The following is a 19,297-nucleotide window of genomic DNA, read 5'->3' as shown; positions in this document are numbered from 1 at the left end:
TGCCTGTGCACACCCTAATCACTGTGCGGTGCTTATTCCCCCTACTACCCAGGCTTCCCCTCATGTTGCGCCCCCCCACCGCAGTGCTGCTGGCTTCCCTCCCTACCTCTCCTCTCCTGCCAGCTGCTGCAGGGGATATTTCAGGAAGGAGAGTAGGAGAAGAGGCTAATCAATATGTCATTTAATGGCCCCTTCCTATTCTAAATGAACGCTGTGTTAAATAATAACTGAAGCGTAGTAAACTATGTTCACTATGCTTCAGTTTGTGAATGAACAGGAAGCTGCTCAGCACAGAACACTTCCTATTCATTCCCTATCCAGTGCAGCTGAGGCTGCTGAGAAAGGGGTGTGTGTATGAGCTTTGGGGTAACTCTAATGCAATAGGCTGCACACCTGTAGTAGCTTTATTGGCCCCAGTGTCTGTATCATACCTCCCAACATTTTGAGATGGGAATGAGGGACACCTACTAGCAAACGTATGTAGGCAGAGGACACGCCCCCTGTCACACCCCCTTAAAGGAGAATTAACCCAAAAAAGGTTAATTAAATCCACAAGGGCTCTTTTACCACTACTATTGCTTTATATTGGCTTCTAAATTTTACAAATGCAGCAATTTAGAAATTGGAGGCAAGGTTTAGCACTGGGAAACACTTTTTGAAAGATAAAAAGTGCATTTTATATACAACTATATAGATCAGACCAAAATGAGGGACAAATGAGGAGGAAAGAGGGACAGAGGGACATTGTTCCAAATCAGGGACAGCTGGGAGCCATGCTGTATATATACACTACATGCATATGTGATAGGGATCTTAGAGTGTAAGCTCCTTGGGGGCAGGGACTGATGTAAACGTACAGTACTGCACACAATGGTCAGTAGTATATAAAATCCTGTAATAGAAGAATTGTCAGCTTCCTTTGCCTTTCACATGCCATGTGCCTTCAGTTGCTGTGTGCAGCTTCATATATCTATTACTTGTGAGGAGCCCAGTCCTTTCCCCCACCATTGCAGAGTCTCCTCCATCCAGCATTACATGAGTCCTTGCCTATGAAGGGACTCCTTCCTCCTCTGTTATTGGATGATGAGGATAGCGAAATCCTCAGCCAGCCTGTCATTCTCCCCGGCCGCCTGTAGGAGGAGCTCTCAGCAATCTCCCGGAGAGGCTCTTCCCTGTATCGCTGCAGCCGATCAGGCGGCTCATAAATAGATTTTTTTAAATCGCCGATTTTTTTTTTCCTGTGTGTGTGCGAGGAAGTTCCAGCGATCTTCTCAGACTTGTGTTTGCATTTCCCGGTGCTCGATCCATCATGTCTTACCAGGGGAAGAAGAGCATCCCGCACATTACGGTAAGCTTTCAGCACCAGGCGCTGTCCTTTGTTACATTGGGTGCATGGATGGATGGATGGGGGGCGACCCCACTGTACATGGCACATCACCACCAGGGGCATCCATTCACCAGGACAGGTGACATTCTATCCTATTATCCTGTGCAGGGCTCTATACAGGACTGAGATCATCCCTACATTATTATATATACAGGACTGATATCATCCCTACATTATTATATATACAGGACTGAGATCTCTACATTATTATATATACAGGACTGATATGATCCCTACATTATTATATATACAGGACTGAGATCATCCCTACATTATTATATATACAGGACTGAGATCTCTACATTATTATATATACAGGACTGATATCATCCCTACATTATTATATATACAGGACTGAGATCTCTACATTATTATATATACAGGACTGAGATCATCCCTACATTATTATATATACAGGACTGAGATCTCTACATTATTATATATACAGGACTGAGATCATCCCTACATTATTATATATACAGGACTGAGATCTCTACATTATTATATATACAGGACTGAGATCATCCCTACATTATTATATATACAGGACTGAGATCTCTACATTATTATATATACAGGACTGATATGATCCCTACATTATTATATATACAGGACTGATATGATCCCTACATTATTATATATACAGGACTGAGATCTCTACATTATTATATATACAGGACTGATATCATCCCTACATTATTATATATACAGGACTGAGATCATCCCTACATTATTATATATACAGGACTGATATCATCCCTACATTATTATATATACAGGATTGATGTCATCTCTACATTATTATATATACAGGACTGATATCATCCCTACATTTTTATATATACAGGACTGATATCATCCCTACATTATTATATATACAGGACTGAGATCATCCCTACATTATTATATATACAGGACTGATATCATCCCTACATTATTATATATACAGGACTGAGATCATCCCTACATTATTATATATACAGGACTGATATCATCCCTACATTATTATATATACAGGACTGATATCATCCCTACATTATTATATATACAGGACTGAGATCATCCCTACATTATTATATATACAGGACTGATATCATCCCTACATTATTATATATACAGGACTGAGATCATCCCTACATTATTATATATACAGGACTGATATCATCCCTACATTATTATATATACAGGACTGAGATCATCCCTACATTAATATATATACAGGACTGATATCATCCCTACATTATTATATATACAGGACTGATATCATCCCTACATTATTATATATACAGGACTGATATCTCTACATTATTATATATACAGGACTGATATCATCTCTACATTATTATATATACAGGACTGATGTCATCTCTACATTATTATATATACAGGACTGATACCATCTCTACATTATTATATATACAGGACTGATATCTCTACATTATTATATATACAGGACTGATATCATCTCTACATTATTATATATACAGGACTGATATCATCCCTACATTATTATATATACAGGACTGAGATCATCTCTACATTATTATATATACAGGACTGATATCATCCCTACATTATTATATATACAGGACTGATATCATCCCTACATTATTATATATACAGGACTGATGTCATCTCTACATTATTATATATACAGGACTGATATCTCTACATTATTATATATACAGGACTGATATCTCTACATTATTATATATACAGGACTGATATCATCTCTACATTATTATATATACAGGACTGATATCATCCCTACATTATTATATATACAGGACTGAGATCATCCCTACATTATTATATATACAGGACTGATATCATCCCTACATTATTATATATACAGGACTGATATCTCTACATTATTATATATACAGGACTGATATCATCTCTACATTATTATATATACAGGACTGATGTCATCTCTACATTATTATATATACAGGACTGATATCATCTCTACATTATTATATATACAGGACTGATATCATCTCTACATTATTATATATACAGCTTGTTCTCCACAATGACAGCCTGGGACCACTGGGAGCACTGGGGGCACTGGGGTGGAAGCAATCCAGCCTGCTAAGCACTGCACACTATACTATTTATATGTGCATGCCATGTAATAAGGCAAAGAACAATTACTCCCACTGACCAATCACAATTGATCCTGCAGCCTTCATATTTTTGCACAGTTTTCTAAGGCAATAAACAGTTACTCTTACTGACCAATCAGAATTTGTCATGCAGGCTTCATATTTCTGCACTATACTTTTTTACTTTTTTTATGCTATATAATTAGGCAAATCATTACCCCCACTAACCAATCAGCATTTATTTTGCCTGCTGTCATTGCAGCCTTCATATTTTTGCACTATTTAATAAGGCAGTACCAGCAAGAAAAATAAACTCTAAATTGGTTAGTGGGGGTAATTGTTCTTTGCCTAATTATATAGCATGAAAAAACAAAAAGTATAGTGTAGAAATATAAAGCTTGCATGATAAATTCTGATTGGTCAGTAACAGCAATGCCCTCTACACACGATAGGATTTTCCGATGGAAAATGTGTGATAGGACCTTGTTGTTGGAAATTCTGACCGTGTGTAGGCTCCATCACACATTTTTCTATAGGAATTTCCGACACACAAAGTGTCACGCATGCTCAGAATAAATTAAGAGATGAAAGCTATTGGCTGCTGCCCAGTTTATAGTCACGACGTACGTGTTTTACGTCACCACGTTCAGAACGATCGGATTTTCCGACAACTTTGTGTGACCGTGTGTATGCAAGACAAGTTTGAGCCAACATCCGTCGGAAAAAATCCATGGATTTTGTTGTCGGAATGTCCGATCAATGTCCGACCGTGTGTACAGGGCATAATTGTTCATTGCCTTAGAAAAGTGTGCAAAAATATGAAGGCTGCAGTGGGAGTAATTGTTCTTTGCCTTATTACATGGCATGCACATATAAATGGTTTAGTGTGCAGTGCTTAGCAGGCTGGATTGCTTCTAACCCAGTGCTCCCAGTGATTGCAGTGCTCCCAGTGCTCCCAGTGCCCCCAGTGCTCCTAGTGCTCCCAGTGCTCCCAGTGCTCCTAGTGCTCCCAGTGCCCCCAGTGCCCCCAGTGCTCCTAGTGCTCCCAGTGCCCCCAGTGCTCCTAGTGCTCCCAGTGCCCCCAGTGCTCCTAGTGCTCCCAGTGCCCCCAGTGCTCCTAGTGCTCCCAGTGCCCCCAGTGCCCCCAGTGCTCCTAGTGCTCCCAGTGCCCCCAGTGCCCCCAGTGCTCCTAGTGCTCCCAGTGCCCCCAGTGCCCCCAGTGCTCCTAGTGCTCCCAGTGCCCACAGTGCCCCCAGTGCTCCTAGTGCTCCCAGTGCCCCCAGTGGTCCCAGTGCTCCCAGGCTGTCATTGTGGAGAACAAGCTGTATATATAATAATGTAGAGATATCAGTCCTGTATAGCTGTGATGAGCCCTGCACAGGATAATAGAATAGAATGTCACCTGCACCCCTGAGCCTGTCCTGGTGAATGGATGCCATTGGTGGTGATGTGACATGTATTGCCCCCCCCCCCCAGAGGGGTCACCCCCCCCCCATCCAAATATGAAGGCTTCAAAGAACAATTACCCCCACTAACCAATCAAAGTGTATCTTGCCTGCTGACATTGCAGCCTTCATATTCGTGCACTATATAATAAGGCAATGAACGATCACCCCCACTGACCAATCAAAATTTATCTTGCAGTTTTCATATTGTTTGCACTATTTAATAAGGCAAACAACAATCACCCACACTGACCAATCAGAATTTATCATGCAGCCTTCATATTTCTACACTATACTTTTTATTTTTTCATGCTATATAATTTGGCAAAGAACAATTACCCCCACTAACCAATCAGAATTCATTTTGCCTGCTGTCATTGCAGCCTTCATATTTGTGCACTATTTGTTAAGGCAAAGAACAATTACCCCCACTAACCAAAGCCTTCATATTTGTGCAATATATATATATAAGACAATGTAGAATGTATCTTGCAGCCTTCATATTTAATAAGGCAAACGGCAATTACCCTCACTGACCAATCAGAATTTATCAGCATTGTTCTTTTTTCTAATAGTTCTTGTTGGAGTGTATTCTGCAATGGTTTTCAGGGGTGGATTGATGAGACTTGACGGATTCTGGATCCTGTACTGACAGTTCAGCTGTTTTTTGATGTAGTAAAAATCGTGTCTCCTTTAAGAGAGAATAAACAGCCGCCGCCATGACAGGGACAACACCCCCAGATCTATTCTTGGTAGGACCTCATACTGAGACATTGGAGTCGGGGGGATCAGTGGGAGAGTGTACAATGGCCTCTGCCTGCTGTTGTATAATAAGGCTGTCCCTTTAATTCATGTCACTATGAGGAGCATGTAGAGGTATTATTAAGGCTCACATGATAGCCGGGCATACCATCGCATGGGAGACGAGCGAGAGGGGAATGCTGGGAAATCACCAGCCTTGGGAATACATTCTGCCTGGGAGGATGTATTGTCTGGTTTTTTGGGTCAAGTCACAGCCGAATTCTATTCTTATTCCCATTTATTTATTGCAGAAATGTCAAATGGTTTTTATTTTTTTCTGATGTTTCTTGTGAAAATATTCTACTAATAATTAAAATGCATTCATGTTGCATTAATGCAGATGTTGGGTTTTAATAATGTATGCATGGAGGCAGGAAAAGATCATGGTGATCAGAGTCTGGAGCAGATCTTCTAATGCTGAGAAGAGAGAATTTACAGGATGTATAAATAAAGATCGGTTCTTATTAAATTAGCTGTGACCTCAATCTGCCAGGTCACTCATCACCAAGTGTATAGGGACCGGCTATATATAGGAAGACATATTCATGAATGTGAAGCCAAGGAAACCAGGGAGGTCTCTATGATCATACGCTGGCTTTCATTTTCTGTCCTGCACAGGGAAAGTGAAATTTGCCGTCTGATTGGACGCTGCCGTTCTTTATTGTGCACTCCGGGTTTTCCATAGAGTGAGATTGTGTGTAAGTGCACTGCTGGTGTATTGTAAAACCTGGTTCATCCCGACAGGAGAAAATCAGCATTAAAAAAACTCACTTAAAGAGGAACATGCAGTCTACTCACATAATTTGTGATAAAAACATCTTTGCCATTCTGAAGCTTCCCTCCAACCACTTTGCATATTATTTTATATATACTGCGATTCCATAGCTCCCAACTGTCCCTGATTTCTAGGGACTGTCCCTGATTTAGAGCAACGTCCCTCTCTCCCTCATTTGTCCCTTATTTTGGTCTGATCTATATAGTTGTATATAAAATGCACTTTTTTTTTTTTTTCAAAGTGTTTCCTAGTGCTAAACCTTTCATCCAATTTCTAAATTGCTGCATTTGTACATTTTAAAAACCAATATAAAGGAATAGTAGTATAAAAAAAAAAAAAAAAAAAGCTTTTTTGGGTTAATTCTCCTTTAAGGGGGCGTGTCCTCTGCCTACATACGTTTGATAGTAGGTGTCCCTCATTCCCATCTCAAAATGTTGGGAGGTATGCAATTCTGTACTTGTCAAATATGCTGCAAAAATCTCCCTCCACTCAGTCTGGCTGCAATCATTTTACCAGTGGGCTGCTGCCTGTTCACTTCTTGGATTTACACAGCTCTGCAGCTCTCATTGGCCCTCTTATGACTCCTCCCCCTTCCTTCCTGGCAAACTCTCATGAGAGTGTGAGAGAGAGCTGTGCATGATGTCATAAGCCTAGGCTAATGACCAGACAAGAAACAGGAAGTGGACTGTATAAGGTATTTTCTGGCAGAAAAAAAAATGTTTTACTATCCAAAGTTAAAACAACAAGAGCAGAAGATTTAATAGATGGAAAGATGAAAAAATGACTAAAGATCCGCTTTAAAGGATATGTAAACGTTTTTTTTTTTAGAGATTAAAACAAACATGTCATACTTACCTCCTCTGTGCAGTTGGTTTTGCACAGAGTGGCCCCAATCCTCCTCTTCTGGGGTCCCTCAGTGGCGCTCCTGGCTCCTCCTCTTCTCGAGTGCCACGTGTTCTGGCAAAGCAACAAATGCGAACAAAGTCTAAATGTACCTGTCATTTAACCACATTAATCCTAATTAGTCCTAACTAACACCTCACCCACCCTGTCAACTAGTTTTGCTTCTTATTTTTTTGGGACTCTTTCACACAGGCATTGAAAATAGTCAGTTGGGTCATGTTTTTAAAACTTGCCAAACGCCTATCAATGGCACTCAAAATTGTTACAATAGGGAGTGGATAGAGGTGTTCACACTGCAGTGTTATGCCCTGTACACACGGTCGGATTTTCCGACGAAAAAAGTGCGATCGGATTGTGTTGTCTGAAATTCCGATTGTGTGGGCTCCATCGGACTTTTTCCGTCGGAATTTCCGACACACAAAGTTTGAGAGCAGGCTATAAAATTTTCCGACAACAAAATCCGATCGGTTAAATTCCGATCGTGTGTACACAAATCCGACGCACAAAGTGCCAAATAAAGAGATGAAAGCTAGTGGCTACTGCCCCGTTTATAGTCCCGACGTACGTGTTTTACGTCACCGCGTTCAGAACGATCGGATTTTCCGACAACTTTGTGTGACCATGTGTATGCAAGACAAGTTTGAGCCAAAAATCCATGGATTTTGTTGTCAGAATGTCCGATTAATGTCCGATCAATGTCCGATCGTGTGTACAGGGCATAAGTGTTGCTTTGCAACTGCCTCCAATTCACTTCTATTGAAATGCACCACAACCGTACCTTAAATGTACTCTAAACGCACCTATGGCGTTTACAGTGCATTTATGGTGTGGTTGCAAAGTGGCAAAAGTGATCATTTCCCATTTTAGGCTTGTAAAAAAAAATAAAAAAAAAAGAATACACATTGTGTTTGAGAAGTGTTGCAAGTGTTGCCTGACACAACATAAAAGCTTGTACAATACACGCTAAATGCTCCTTAACACTATAGGTGGGTTAATGCACTTTTAGGCTGCTTTAAAATTTAACGCAAGTGAAAAAGCCCTTACTGTTTGTATGCAAAGTTTAATTTACTCTTGCGCAAAAAAACAAAAATTATGCCAATTTTTTTTTCCGCATTCTTTTATTTTAAGAATTATGAAATATTATAATGCAAGGAAAACATACAAAAAGCACTTACAACTAATAACAGGAGTATATAAATGAATACATGAGCAATAAAATAGAATAAAAATGTTCCATGATATGGATAAGAAGATAAAATAATTTAATGATAATGGAAAGATAAAGTAATGTTACATAAAGCTACCGTAATGTTATATTAACTGGTTACTTAATAAATGATAAGAAAATACAATGAATGGAAAAAAAAAAACATTTAAAGTGATACTAAATCTCTGTTTTTATTCATTTAATACAACAAACATGTCATTCTTACATGCTGTGTGCAGTGGTTTTTCACAGAGCAGCCCGGATCCCCCTCTTCTCAGGTCCCTCACCGGCGCTCCTGGACACTTCCTCCTGCCGAGTGCCCCCCCCCCCCCCCCCCAGCAAGCAGCTTGCTATGGGGGCACCCAAGCCCAGCCATTGCTCTGTGTGTCCATTAGGACACAGAGCCTTGGTTCAGCCCCGCCCCCTCTCTCTCCTCATCGGCTCGCTGACTTTGATTGACAGCAGCGGGAGCCAATGGTACTGCTGTCTCAGGTAATGAGGAGGGAAGTCCCGGACAGCTGAAACTCTCCTGCAACATCGCTGGATCGAGATGGGGCTCAGCTAAGTATTAGAGGGCTGAGGGGGGCTGCTGTACACAGAAGGTTTTTTTATCTTAATGCACAGAATGCATTAAGATTTAAAAAAAAACCTTCTGACTTTATTATTATTATTATTATTATTATTATACAGTATTTATATAGCGCCAACAATTTATGCAGGTCTTTACAATATTAAAGGAGACAATACAGTTACAATAAAATACAAGAGGATTAAGAGGACCCTGCTCAGAAGAGCTTACAATCTAATAGGGTGGGGAAGGTGGTACAAAAGGTTGTACCTGTGGGGAATGAGCTGATGGAAGTGGTAGGAGATTAGTTGGAGACGTGATAGGCTTTCCTGAAGAGATGAGTTTTCAGGGATCGCCTGAACCACTTTAAAGTAAACCCATCGATTTAACAGTTTAAAAAAAACAGTTACATTCTCGGCATGTCAGGAATTGAACTGTCACATTGGATGTGCTCTCAAACAAACTGTCAAACCATCCAATGGCTGGTGTCATAACTGATCACATGTGGAGAATCATGGCAGTTGAAGATCAAACAGAGGCCAAGATGGCAGCTTCCTTGGCTGAAAACTACAGAAGGGTTTACTTCCACTTAAAGTAGGATAGTGATAATATTTAAATATTTATAAATTTTAATATAAGTCCTCAAAAATAAATAAATAAAGGAGGGAGGGGGAGAAATAGGGAAAGGGAGGATTAAGAATAAAAGGAGGGGGTGGGAGGGGAAGAAGTGTCCTCTGATCCAACTGGGAGGGAAAATTGGTCCATATATATATATAAGAATTAATCATATAGGCGATGATTGATATAAACTTATGCCGCATACCACGATCGGAAATTCCGCCAGCAAAACTCCGCTGAGAGCTTTTTTTCGGAAAATGTGACCGTGTGTATGCTCCATCCATCTGTGGAATTCCAGCCAGCAAAAGACTGAGAGCAGGTTCTCTATTTTTCGGTCTGGAAAAGTTCCTATCCGAAAATGCGATCGTCTGTACAAATTCCAACACGCAAAATTCCTACGCATGCTCGGAAACAATTCGACGCATGCTCGGAAGCATTGAACTTCATTTTCTTGGCTCGTCGTAGTGTTGTACGTCACCGCGTTCTTGACGGTCGAAAGTTCAGACAACTTTTGTGTAACTGTGTGTATGCAAGGCAAGCTTGAGCGGAATTCCGTTGGAAAAAAGTTTTTTCTGACGGAAAATCCGCTCGTGTGTATGGGGCATAAGTCTACATTAAGGGTTCCCCGAAGAGGAGTTGGAGGAGTCAGCCAGGATAAGGACATATTCTTCAGAAGTCCTTCCATTGGGACCATATGTCATGAAATGTATTACTTGTTCCTTTGAGAAAACTTGTAAGATTTTCCATATGTTCTATATCAGTGATGGCAAACCTTGGAACCCCAGATGTTTTGGAACTACATTTCCCATGATGCTCTGGCCCTCTGCAGTGTAGATGAGCATCATGGGACATGTAGTTCCAAAACATCTGGGTGCCAAGGTTTGCCATCACTGTTCTATATCATGAACTCTACGGAACCACTGTCCTATATGGAGGGCAAAGAGGACTTCCATAGAGCTGGGATGCAGGATTTGGCTGCCTTAACTAGATGGATAATGATCGATTATTTTTTTGTATATTTTGAGAGGAATATCATTATGTTGTAGGAGGAATATAAAGACAATTAAATGGAAAAACATTGTATTTAATTTGTTAAGGACCGCGCAATGCTTTGTACCAGACATACATAAATCACTAGAGAAATGAAAGAATGAAATATGGACTTGTCTCTTCAGTAACAATATTATAAAGAAATTTACTTTGCTCTATAACAAACACTAATGAGTATAATTGTAAAAAAAAAATGTACATAGCAACTCCCCCAGTGAAAGTGAATGTACATTTTGTTCTGTGCTATTGGGGAAGGAAAAACAAATGTTATTTGGCTATTTACTATGCTGGTTGAAAATTATTTTCATTGATTTAAAACAGAAAATACCACATTTGGCCAATTGATGGCAAACCCCCCCCCCCAAAAAAGCCAAACCTGATAGCGGGTTTAACCCTCCTCGACTCTATTTGAAGTGAAAAAAAAGTTTTGCCTTTAGATTTACTTTAAATGCAAGTCTATACATTCATGCAGAAATATCTTGCTTCTCCAGTGTGATCACAGCCCCATGTGTAGGATCATCTTCAAATTTCTCTGCGCTTTAACTATTAGTCCCTATTCACACCTAGTGATTTGAAATGTTGTTGTGCGCATTTTTTTTTTTTTTATTTAATTTAATTTTATTTTAAGAAGCCGCCCTAGCGCACCCTTCTGTGGGCGTTTCCGGAATGCGCAGATGTGAATGGAGCCTTATTGATAATGTTTTTTTTGCTGTCTGTTCTTGTGCAAGTAGCTGTCAGTTTTGACCACTTATGCCCCGTACACACGGTTGGACATTGATCGGACATTCCGACAACAAAATCCATCAAATTTTTTCCGACGGATGTTGGCTCAAACTTGTCTTGCATACACACACAGTTGCACAAAGTTGTCGGAAAATCCGATCGTTCTGAACGCGGTGACGTAAAACACGTACGTCGGGACTATAAACGGGGCAGTAGCCAATAGCTTTCTTCTCTTAATTCATTCTGAGCATGCGTGGCACTTTGTGCGTCAGATTTGTGTACACACGATCGGAATTTAAACGATCGGATTTTGTTGTTGGAAAATTTTATATCCAGCTTTCAAACTTTGTGTGTCGGAAATTCCGACGAAAAAAGTCCGATGGAGCCCACACACGATCGGAATTTCCAACAACACAATCCGATCGCACTTTTTCCGTCTGAAAATCCGACCGTTTGTACAGGGCATAAGGCTCCATGCACACTGAAGCTCATAAACGGCCATTTTTGGGAGTTTGGATGGTTTTTTAAGAGCCCATAAATTCTCCTCTATGTTATCCTATGTGTCCATGCACACATGGACGTTTTTAGATGTTTATCAGCAGTGGAGTTTATGGGCTGTTTCCTGAATGCCATAAAATCGCGTTCAGGAGTAGTTTTTCTGCCCAAAAAAAAATGCCAAACATTCATAAATGCTGATAAACGTTGATAAACGCTCAAAAATGTGACTCACCAGCGTTTTTTAATGTTTTTGATACATTAAAAAAAAAAAAAAAAACGCTAAAAAACGCTAATTCGGCAAAGCGCTAAAAAAGGCTAATAAACACTATTGCAAAAACGTAGGAAGACTCACTGCAAAGCTACTGGCGTTTTTATAACGTTATTTTAACATCCAGAGTGCATGGAGCCTTACTCTGTAGTCCTAGGCATTGACCAGTGAGGGTCATTATGGTAATCGAGTCCTGTGCGTGTGACATTTCCTAAACTGATTACTCACTTGTTGGAAAAAGCAAGGATAAGGAGACGGCCATGGAGCTTGTACCTATAGGCTGCTTTCACACTGAGGCAGTTTTTAGGTGTTTTAGCGCTAGAAATAGCGCCTGAAAACTGCTTCCCATGTAGAGTTGCCACCTCATCCCTTTAAACCCGAACACATATGAATTACACAGGTTCTGAGGCTAATTAATTGCAGATAAGTGAGTTGAGGTGGCAACTATACTCCCATGCCGCCCAAATGTGGAAGCCCGAGTGCTTTCACACATGGGTAGAGTTTCTGCGGCTGAATAAGGTGATAATTAAACTCACTTGGTGCCTTATCTGCATTTAATTAGTTTCAGAACCTGTGTAATTCATATGTGTTCGTGTTCAAAGAGATGAGGTGGCAACTCTACACTGGGGCGGCGATCTTGCGGGACGTTAGAAAAAGTCCTGCAAGCAGCATCTTTGGGGCGGTTTGGGAGCGCTGTATACATCACTCCCAAAACGCCCTGCCCATTGAAATGAATGGGCAGCGCTTCCGAAGCACCTGAAAAGCCACAACACGGGCGCATTTAACCCCTTCTTCGGCCGCTAGAGGGGGTTAAAACCACTCCACTAGCGTCCGTAAAGCGCCACTAAAACGAGCGGTGCTTTAGCACTAACGTTCGGGCGGCCTCAGTGTAAAAGTAGCCATACTGAGACAAATACAATGTATATACAATGTTTAACACAGTCCTGTATTCTTTTAACCCTCTATGATGAAGATAAAATAAACCTTAACCCAGTGTCCTCAAGGTGCCCCAAACAGTGGTGTATTTAGGTTTTGTGCTCCCCTAGGCCTGACTGAACTCATGCACCCCCTAATTTAAATATGCACCGCCCATTCCTGTCAAGGCCACACCCCTTTCTGTTTAAGACCCACCCGGTCATCCGTAAACCCTTCCTCTTTAGGGTCCACCTCTTCCTCTCTGTACATTAAAAGTGGGTACCAAGAATAAGGTCATCCTCTCATTAATACACCCTGATCAAACTGGCTTTATGCCAGGGAAAAGTACGGCCATGAATATCAGGAGATTATTTATGAATCTTCAAGCTCAACATAATAATATAGGGACTATAGTGGTAGTGGCTTTGGATACTGCCAAGGCCTTTGACTCGGTAGAATGGCCGTACTTATGGGAATGTCTAAGGGAATTTGGATTTGGACCGAACTTTATCAAGTGGGTTCAGATTTTGTACCAATCACCAAAAGCTAGGGTTTTCGTGAACGGCTGGTTATCAGAGCAGTTCCCCCTTGAAAGGGGCACGAGGCAAGGTTGTCCTCTCTCCCCCCTCCTTTATGCCCTGGCGGCTGAGCCATTGGCTATTGCCATACGGGCGGCGCCAGAGATAGAGGGTTTACGTATTGGCACATATACTGAAAAAATAGGTTTATATGCGGATGACACCATACTATACCTGGCAGACCAGGGCCCTTCGCTTCAAGCGGCGCTGCAGATTATTGAAAGGATGGGGACCTTCTCAGGGTTGCGCATAAACTGGGATAAATCTCAAATACTCCCCATAGATCATTTCCCCCCGCCCCCCACATATCCCGAACTACCCCTAACTAGAGTAAACACCGTTAAATATCTAGGGATCTTAGTCACCAGGGAATTAGGGGATTATATTAATAATAATGTAGAACCACTGTTTTCCATGATAAAAGCAAAAACGCAAGCATGGTCCAGACTGCCTCTAGGGGTAATGGGACAAATCAACATTATCAAGATGATTTTATTACCCAAGATTCTATATATGGTTTGGCATGCACCCCTATATATCCCCCTCAAGGTATTTAAAAAGATGGAAGCCATCCTTAATTCATTTGTTTGGGGACACGGAAGACATAAACTGGCCTAGCATATTCTTAAAAATCCGACATCTATGGGGGGTACTGCTCTCCCAGATTTACAAGAATATTACATAGCAGCACAATTGTCTCATATGTATTATTTTAACAAGACTGAAATGCAGCGTTACAGAGTACTGGTATGTGAAGATACGAGGAATACGGTGGTGTCTCCCTTACAAGCTGTTTTTAGAGGCGGGCAGACGCGTAAAAGACTTCCCAGATACAATGTGGGTATGTTAACTCACCATCAAAAAATATGGGACATAACTTTAAAAAAGCTCCAGATGGGACATGTACATTCCCACACCCCCTTGTGGTCTAACGACCATCTGCCGGAACTTAAAAATGTGCCAGACTCGGAAATCTGGGTCAGATATGGAATGATATATCTTCACCAGGTCATGATTGATGCGCGACCCAAATCATTCCAATCCCTTAAAGATGAATACGCTGTTCCGCAGCACATGATGTTTAGATACCTGCAGCTCCGCCACGCCTTGCGATCCCAATTTAGGAACATTACCAGTGCTCTGGACCGCCCTCAGGTTCTCGATATCATTCTGGGGCCCGAACCTCAAAAATTTATCTCAAATTTATATTACACTATACGAATCCCTAGGATAATGACTGTAATTCAGAGGGCTAAAATAAAATGGGAAAAGGACGTGGGTGCTATCAGTGATACAGATTGGGACGAAATATTAGAAAATGTTAAAATAGCGTCGCCTAAACTTTCGGATAGATTGACACAGCTATATATTATCCATCAAGCCTACATGACACCCAAAAGACTGGCCAGATTCCAATCCTCACATAGTCCATCCTGTCCTTTATGTAATGGAGGACCAGGAACATTTTATCATTTGATATGGAAATGCCCAATTTTGCAAGTGTATTGGGAACAAGTGATTTAATTCCTGCATGATACAATGGGCTCTCCAGTTGTACTGGATCCTAACCTATGTATTCTGAGCCTCTTACCAGACACAGACATAGATAAATTCCACGCATCGTTCATACATGAAACTTTATTCTTGGCCAGGAAAGTCATAGCTCAAACCTGGATGCAAACCATAACTCCAACATTATCGAGCTGGAAACGGGACGTAAACAATACCCTACCGTACAAAAAACTGATTTACTTACATAGAGGATGTCCACAAAAATTTTCAAAGGTATGGGACAGATGGCTAGAAGATGGAGAGACTTGTACATAGATGACGATAGATCTTCCTAGTTCAATAAAACTGTTATGGTAAGACTGTGTAATAAAGAGGGTATGTAGATCTGTAGTTACAAACAAGCATGGACCAGGTAATATCTGGAAATTCTACCAGAAGGTTCATTAACAAAGTTTACAAATGATTGTATGCATCAGAAAGATGAAGCCTATGTGTGCATTGTATGATGTTAATCCCTGAAAAGTACAAATGTCGTGTGTATTGTAAACCTGTGCATTCACAATTAATAAAGTTGTTTTTCCCAATTAAAAAAAAAAAAAGTGGGTACCAAGTGCCTACTAGTAAGCTCCTTGTGGGCAGGGACCGATGTGAATGTACAATGCAGGCCCCAAAATTTCAAATCATGAGCCATTAGCCAGGCCTTAAGACCCCTTTGACACCTAGGCGTTTTTCAGGCGCTTTTGGGCTAAAAATAGCACCTGTAAAGCGCCTGAAAAATGGCTCCCCTGCAGTCTCAGTGTGAAACCTAAGTGCTTTCACACTGAGGCGATGCGCTGGCAGGAAGTTAAAAAAACTCCTGCAAGCAGCATCTTTGGAGCGGTGAAGGAGTATACACCGCTCCTAATGCGCCCCTGCCCATTGAAGTGAATGGGCAGCGCTGCTGAATCGCTGGCAAAGCGCCGCTATAGTGGCGCTTTGCGGATCGTTTTAACCCTTTTTCGGCTGCTAGTGGGGGTTAAAAGCGCCCCGCTACCAGCCGAAAAACCTCTGCAAAAACGACAACGCTTTACCGCCGACGCCCCAGTGTGAAAGCAGCCTAATAGTTACTCACTACCACTTTTCCCACCCAACCCCTCCCCTGCCCCTAAACACACTTTCATAAATTATCTCATGAGACGACACTGTAAGGCCGCTTTCACATAGGGTCGATCTGTTTTGACGGACACCGCTAGCTCAGTGGGGGATCGCTCCATTGATCGCCGCTGAGCAGGCGGATGACAGGTCCGTCTCCGCTCACTGTGCTGACACAGACCTATCAGAGCCCTGCTCTCCTCTATGGGGAGCCCGGATATAAACTGGTGCGGTAAAACATGGTGCCACCGCCCCTCAGTCCCTGGGATCAGTAATGCATAATGGCCGACAGGCCATCTTACCAGACCCAGCGAAACAGCAGCAGCGATCCCTCTGGCTAGATGTTCCCTCACCCTGTGTTGTGTAGCGCTTTCTCTGGTGGCGCTGGGCAGCGTGGTGCTCTCCCTGGTGGCGCTGTGCAGCGTGGCGCTCTCTGGTGGCGCTGGGCAGCATGGCGCTCTCTCTGGTGGCGCTGGGCTGCGTGGTGCTCTCTCTAGTGGCGCTGGGCAGCGTGACGCTCTCTCTTGAATAGTTTATTCAATGGTAAGCATATACACCAATCCTGTTTTTAATGCAAGAGGAGATGGGGTGAAATGAAAGGGAAAGTAAATGGCTTAATCTTCTGGAACTACATTTCCCATGATGCTTTTGAGTGGCCTCTGCTGTGGCCAATGGGGAGGGGAAAAAAACGGGCAGGAAGCTGGGTGGCAAATCTGAAAAGAGGGTGAACCAGGGGCGGATCCAGAGCCTAGTCTCGGGAGGGGCACTGTCATAAAATTTTGCGGGCAATTTGTCGGGGCAATGGCTGGTGTTGGCGCTTCAATCATCACAGCACCATGGTTGATGTGGTGTCAGGATGATTGAGGCGCATTATTTATATTATTACATTGTAATGTAAAATGAAATCGTTCAACTCACCATAATGCAGAATCATTGGGAGCCCTGAGCGTGTCACTTGCTACCGTCGCCTGCCACCAGATGCAGCGTGTCACTTGAAAATGTCGCCTGCCACCAGATGTGGATTGTCACTTGCCAATGTCGCCTGCCACCAGATGTGGATTGTCACTTGCCAATGTCGCTTGCCACAAGATGCAGATTGTCACTTGCCAATGTCGCCTGCCACAACATGCGGATTGTCACTTGCCAATGTCACCTGCCACAACATGCGGATTGTCACTTGCCAAGTTGCCAGTGGATGTGTCCCAGAGTGAGGGCGGGGCAGTGAGAGATATTGTAACTCATTACCTCATCAGAATATGCATGCAAAAGCATGTTGCATTGTGGCCATCTTGGTACACCCTCATTTGTCAGCAGTAAGACTAGAGTTAGAAGTCGGCAAGCAGACATCTTTATACACCCACCGGAGTCTTGCTTTTCACAGTTATTTTTAACAGTAAACTCAGCTTATTTAGTGAAATATAAGTTGAGTTTACGGTTAAAAATAACTGTGATAAGCAAGACTCTGGTGGGTGTATAAAGATGTCCGCTTGCCGACTTACAAACACTAGGCTTACTGTGGACGAGTGCGGGAGTACCAAGATGGCCGCGACGCAACGTCCCTTCAGTCACATTATCAGAAGGGGAGCGGCTTCAACACCTGCCTGCTCGCTGCCTCGCTCAGCCTCAGTCACATGCCAGCCGCCCGCTCCGGGCCAGCGGCATGATTACTCGCTCACCCGCCGGCTCAGGGCTCACCTGCTCGTATGTTCTCGCCTCGGGGGGGTGCAATTGCCCCGTTGCCCCCCCCTGGATCCGCCCCTGGGGTGAACGGGGGAAATGGTCTGACAGCCTGCCTCTTCCTTGTCACAGTGCCAGTACCTCCAGCCGCAGTCACCGTTTCACAGCTGGAGGGGGTTTGGCAGCACCCGCTTCCTGGAGGGTGTCACTGGGTGCGTTCTGCCTCCCCCTGCCTGGGGGTTCCCCACGTCCTCCTCGCTCTCCTCCCCTGGACACAGACGCGCCCCGCAATATGTAAGGATGCCAGTGAAGGAGAGTGGATGGAGCATTAAGCTCCGCCTCGGCCAGTTGCATGGCCAGTCACCGGTCGCTCTATGGGGGTACTAGTCCCTCCCCCCCCTCACCTGGCACTGGCAGGGAAGGGGTTCCTAGGAAGGTGTTTCTAACTGTCAGGGGGATGAACTGACTGGGAGTAGAGAGAGAGATCGCTGTTTCTGACCACTAGGAACAGCTGATCTCTCTCTCCTCCCCTGTCAGAACGGGGATCCACCTTGTTTACATAGGCAGATCCCTGTTCTGCCTCCCGCAGTAAATGTGCGGTGGGCGCTCTGGAAGTGGGATCTTTTGCCATCTTGATTGGCTGGGCTCAGATGACGTGACTTTCACGTGCGCACAAATGAACTGTGCAGAGAATTTACACTAAGCTGCACATACACAACACCATCTAGTGGCCAAAGCGCAGTATTTTCTCGATTAAGGTAATTGAGGAAAAATACTATGTTACAGTCTTATTCCAATATGGATTCATTATTATTCCCTATGCTTGTGTAGTACCTAAATTAATATGACAAAGCTGCTGCCTCCACTAAAAACATTTCAAATTTGTAATAATAAATAAGTTATACAGTTTTGTACTATGGGGTCTTAACTTTATAATTTCAACAATTTCAACATGTAAAAATGTTGGGGCAAGAAAGCTAAAGAAAAGAGGAATATTACATCGGCTGTGGATCTGAGGTCTGAGCCACTGTGTGCTGTGAATGCTGGCTACCCCCTAGAGGGGTAAGTGAGGGACAAGAGGGGGAGCACGAGTTAAGGCACCAGCATCAAGCACTAACTTTAAAATACATTGG

At 42.6% G+C, this 19,297-nt stretch overlaps 1 protein-coding gene across 2 annotated transcripts in view; it reads left to right on the top strand.

The window, feature by feature from the left end:
* The window catches only part of CRMP1 (collapsin response mediator protein 1), a 126,379-nt gene that overhangs the window by 28,694 nt on the left and 78,388 nt on the right, over positions 1-19,297 (top strand). Inside the window, exon 1 of one of the 2 annotated variants that reach the window (XM_073610314.1) lies at positions 1,162-1,348. The exons of the other annotated variant lie outside the window; for it this stretch is intronic. Within the exon in view, the coding sequence (XP_073466415.1) occupies positions 1,310-1,348 (39 nt within the window). The 5' untranslated portion in view covers positions 1,162-1,309. Of the gene's footprint in view, positions 1-1,161; positions 1,349-19,297 lie in introns of those variants that run through there. 2 annotated transcript variants of the gene reach the window in all.

The sequence above is a fragment of the Aquarana catesbeiana genome, linkage group LG01 (genome assembly GCF_042186555.1).
Source record: "Aquarana catesbeiana isolate 2022-GZ linkage group LG01, ASM4218655v1, whole genome shotgun sequence".
Taxonomy (NCBI): Eukaryota; Metazoa; Chordata; class Amphibia; order Anura; family Ranidae; genus Aquarana; species Aquarana catesbeiana.
The sequence above is the reverse complement of the archived record's forward strand: the minus strand, read 5'-3'. Positions and strand labels throughout refer to the sequence as shown.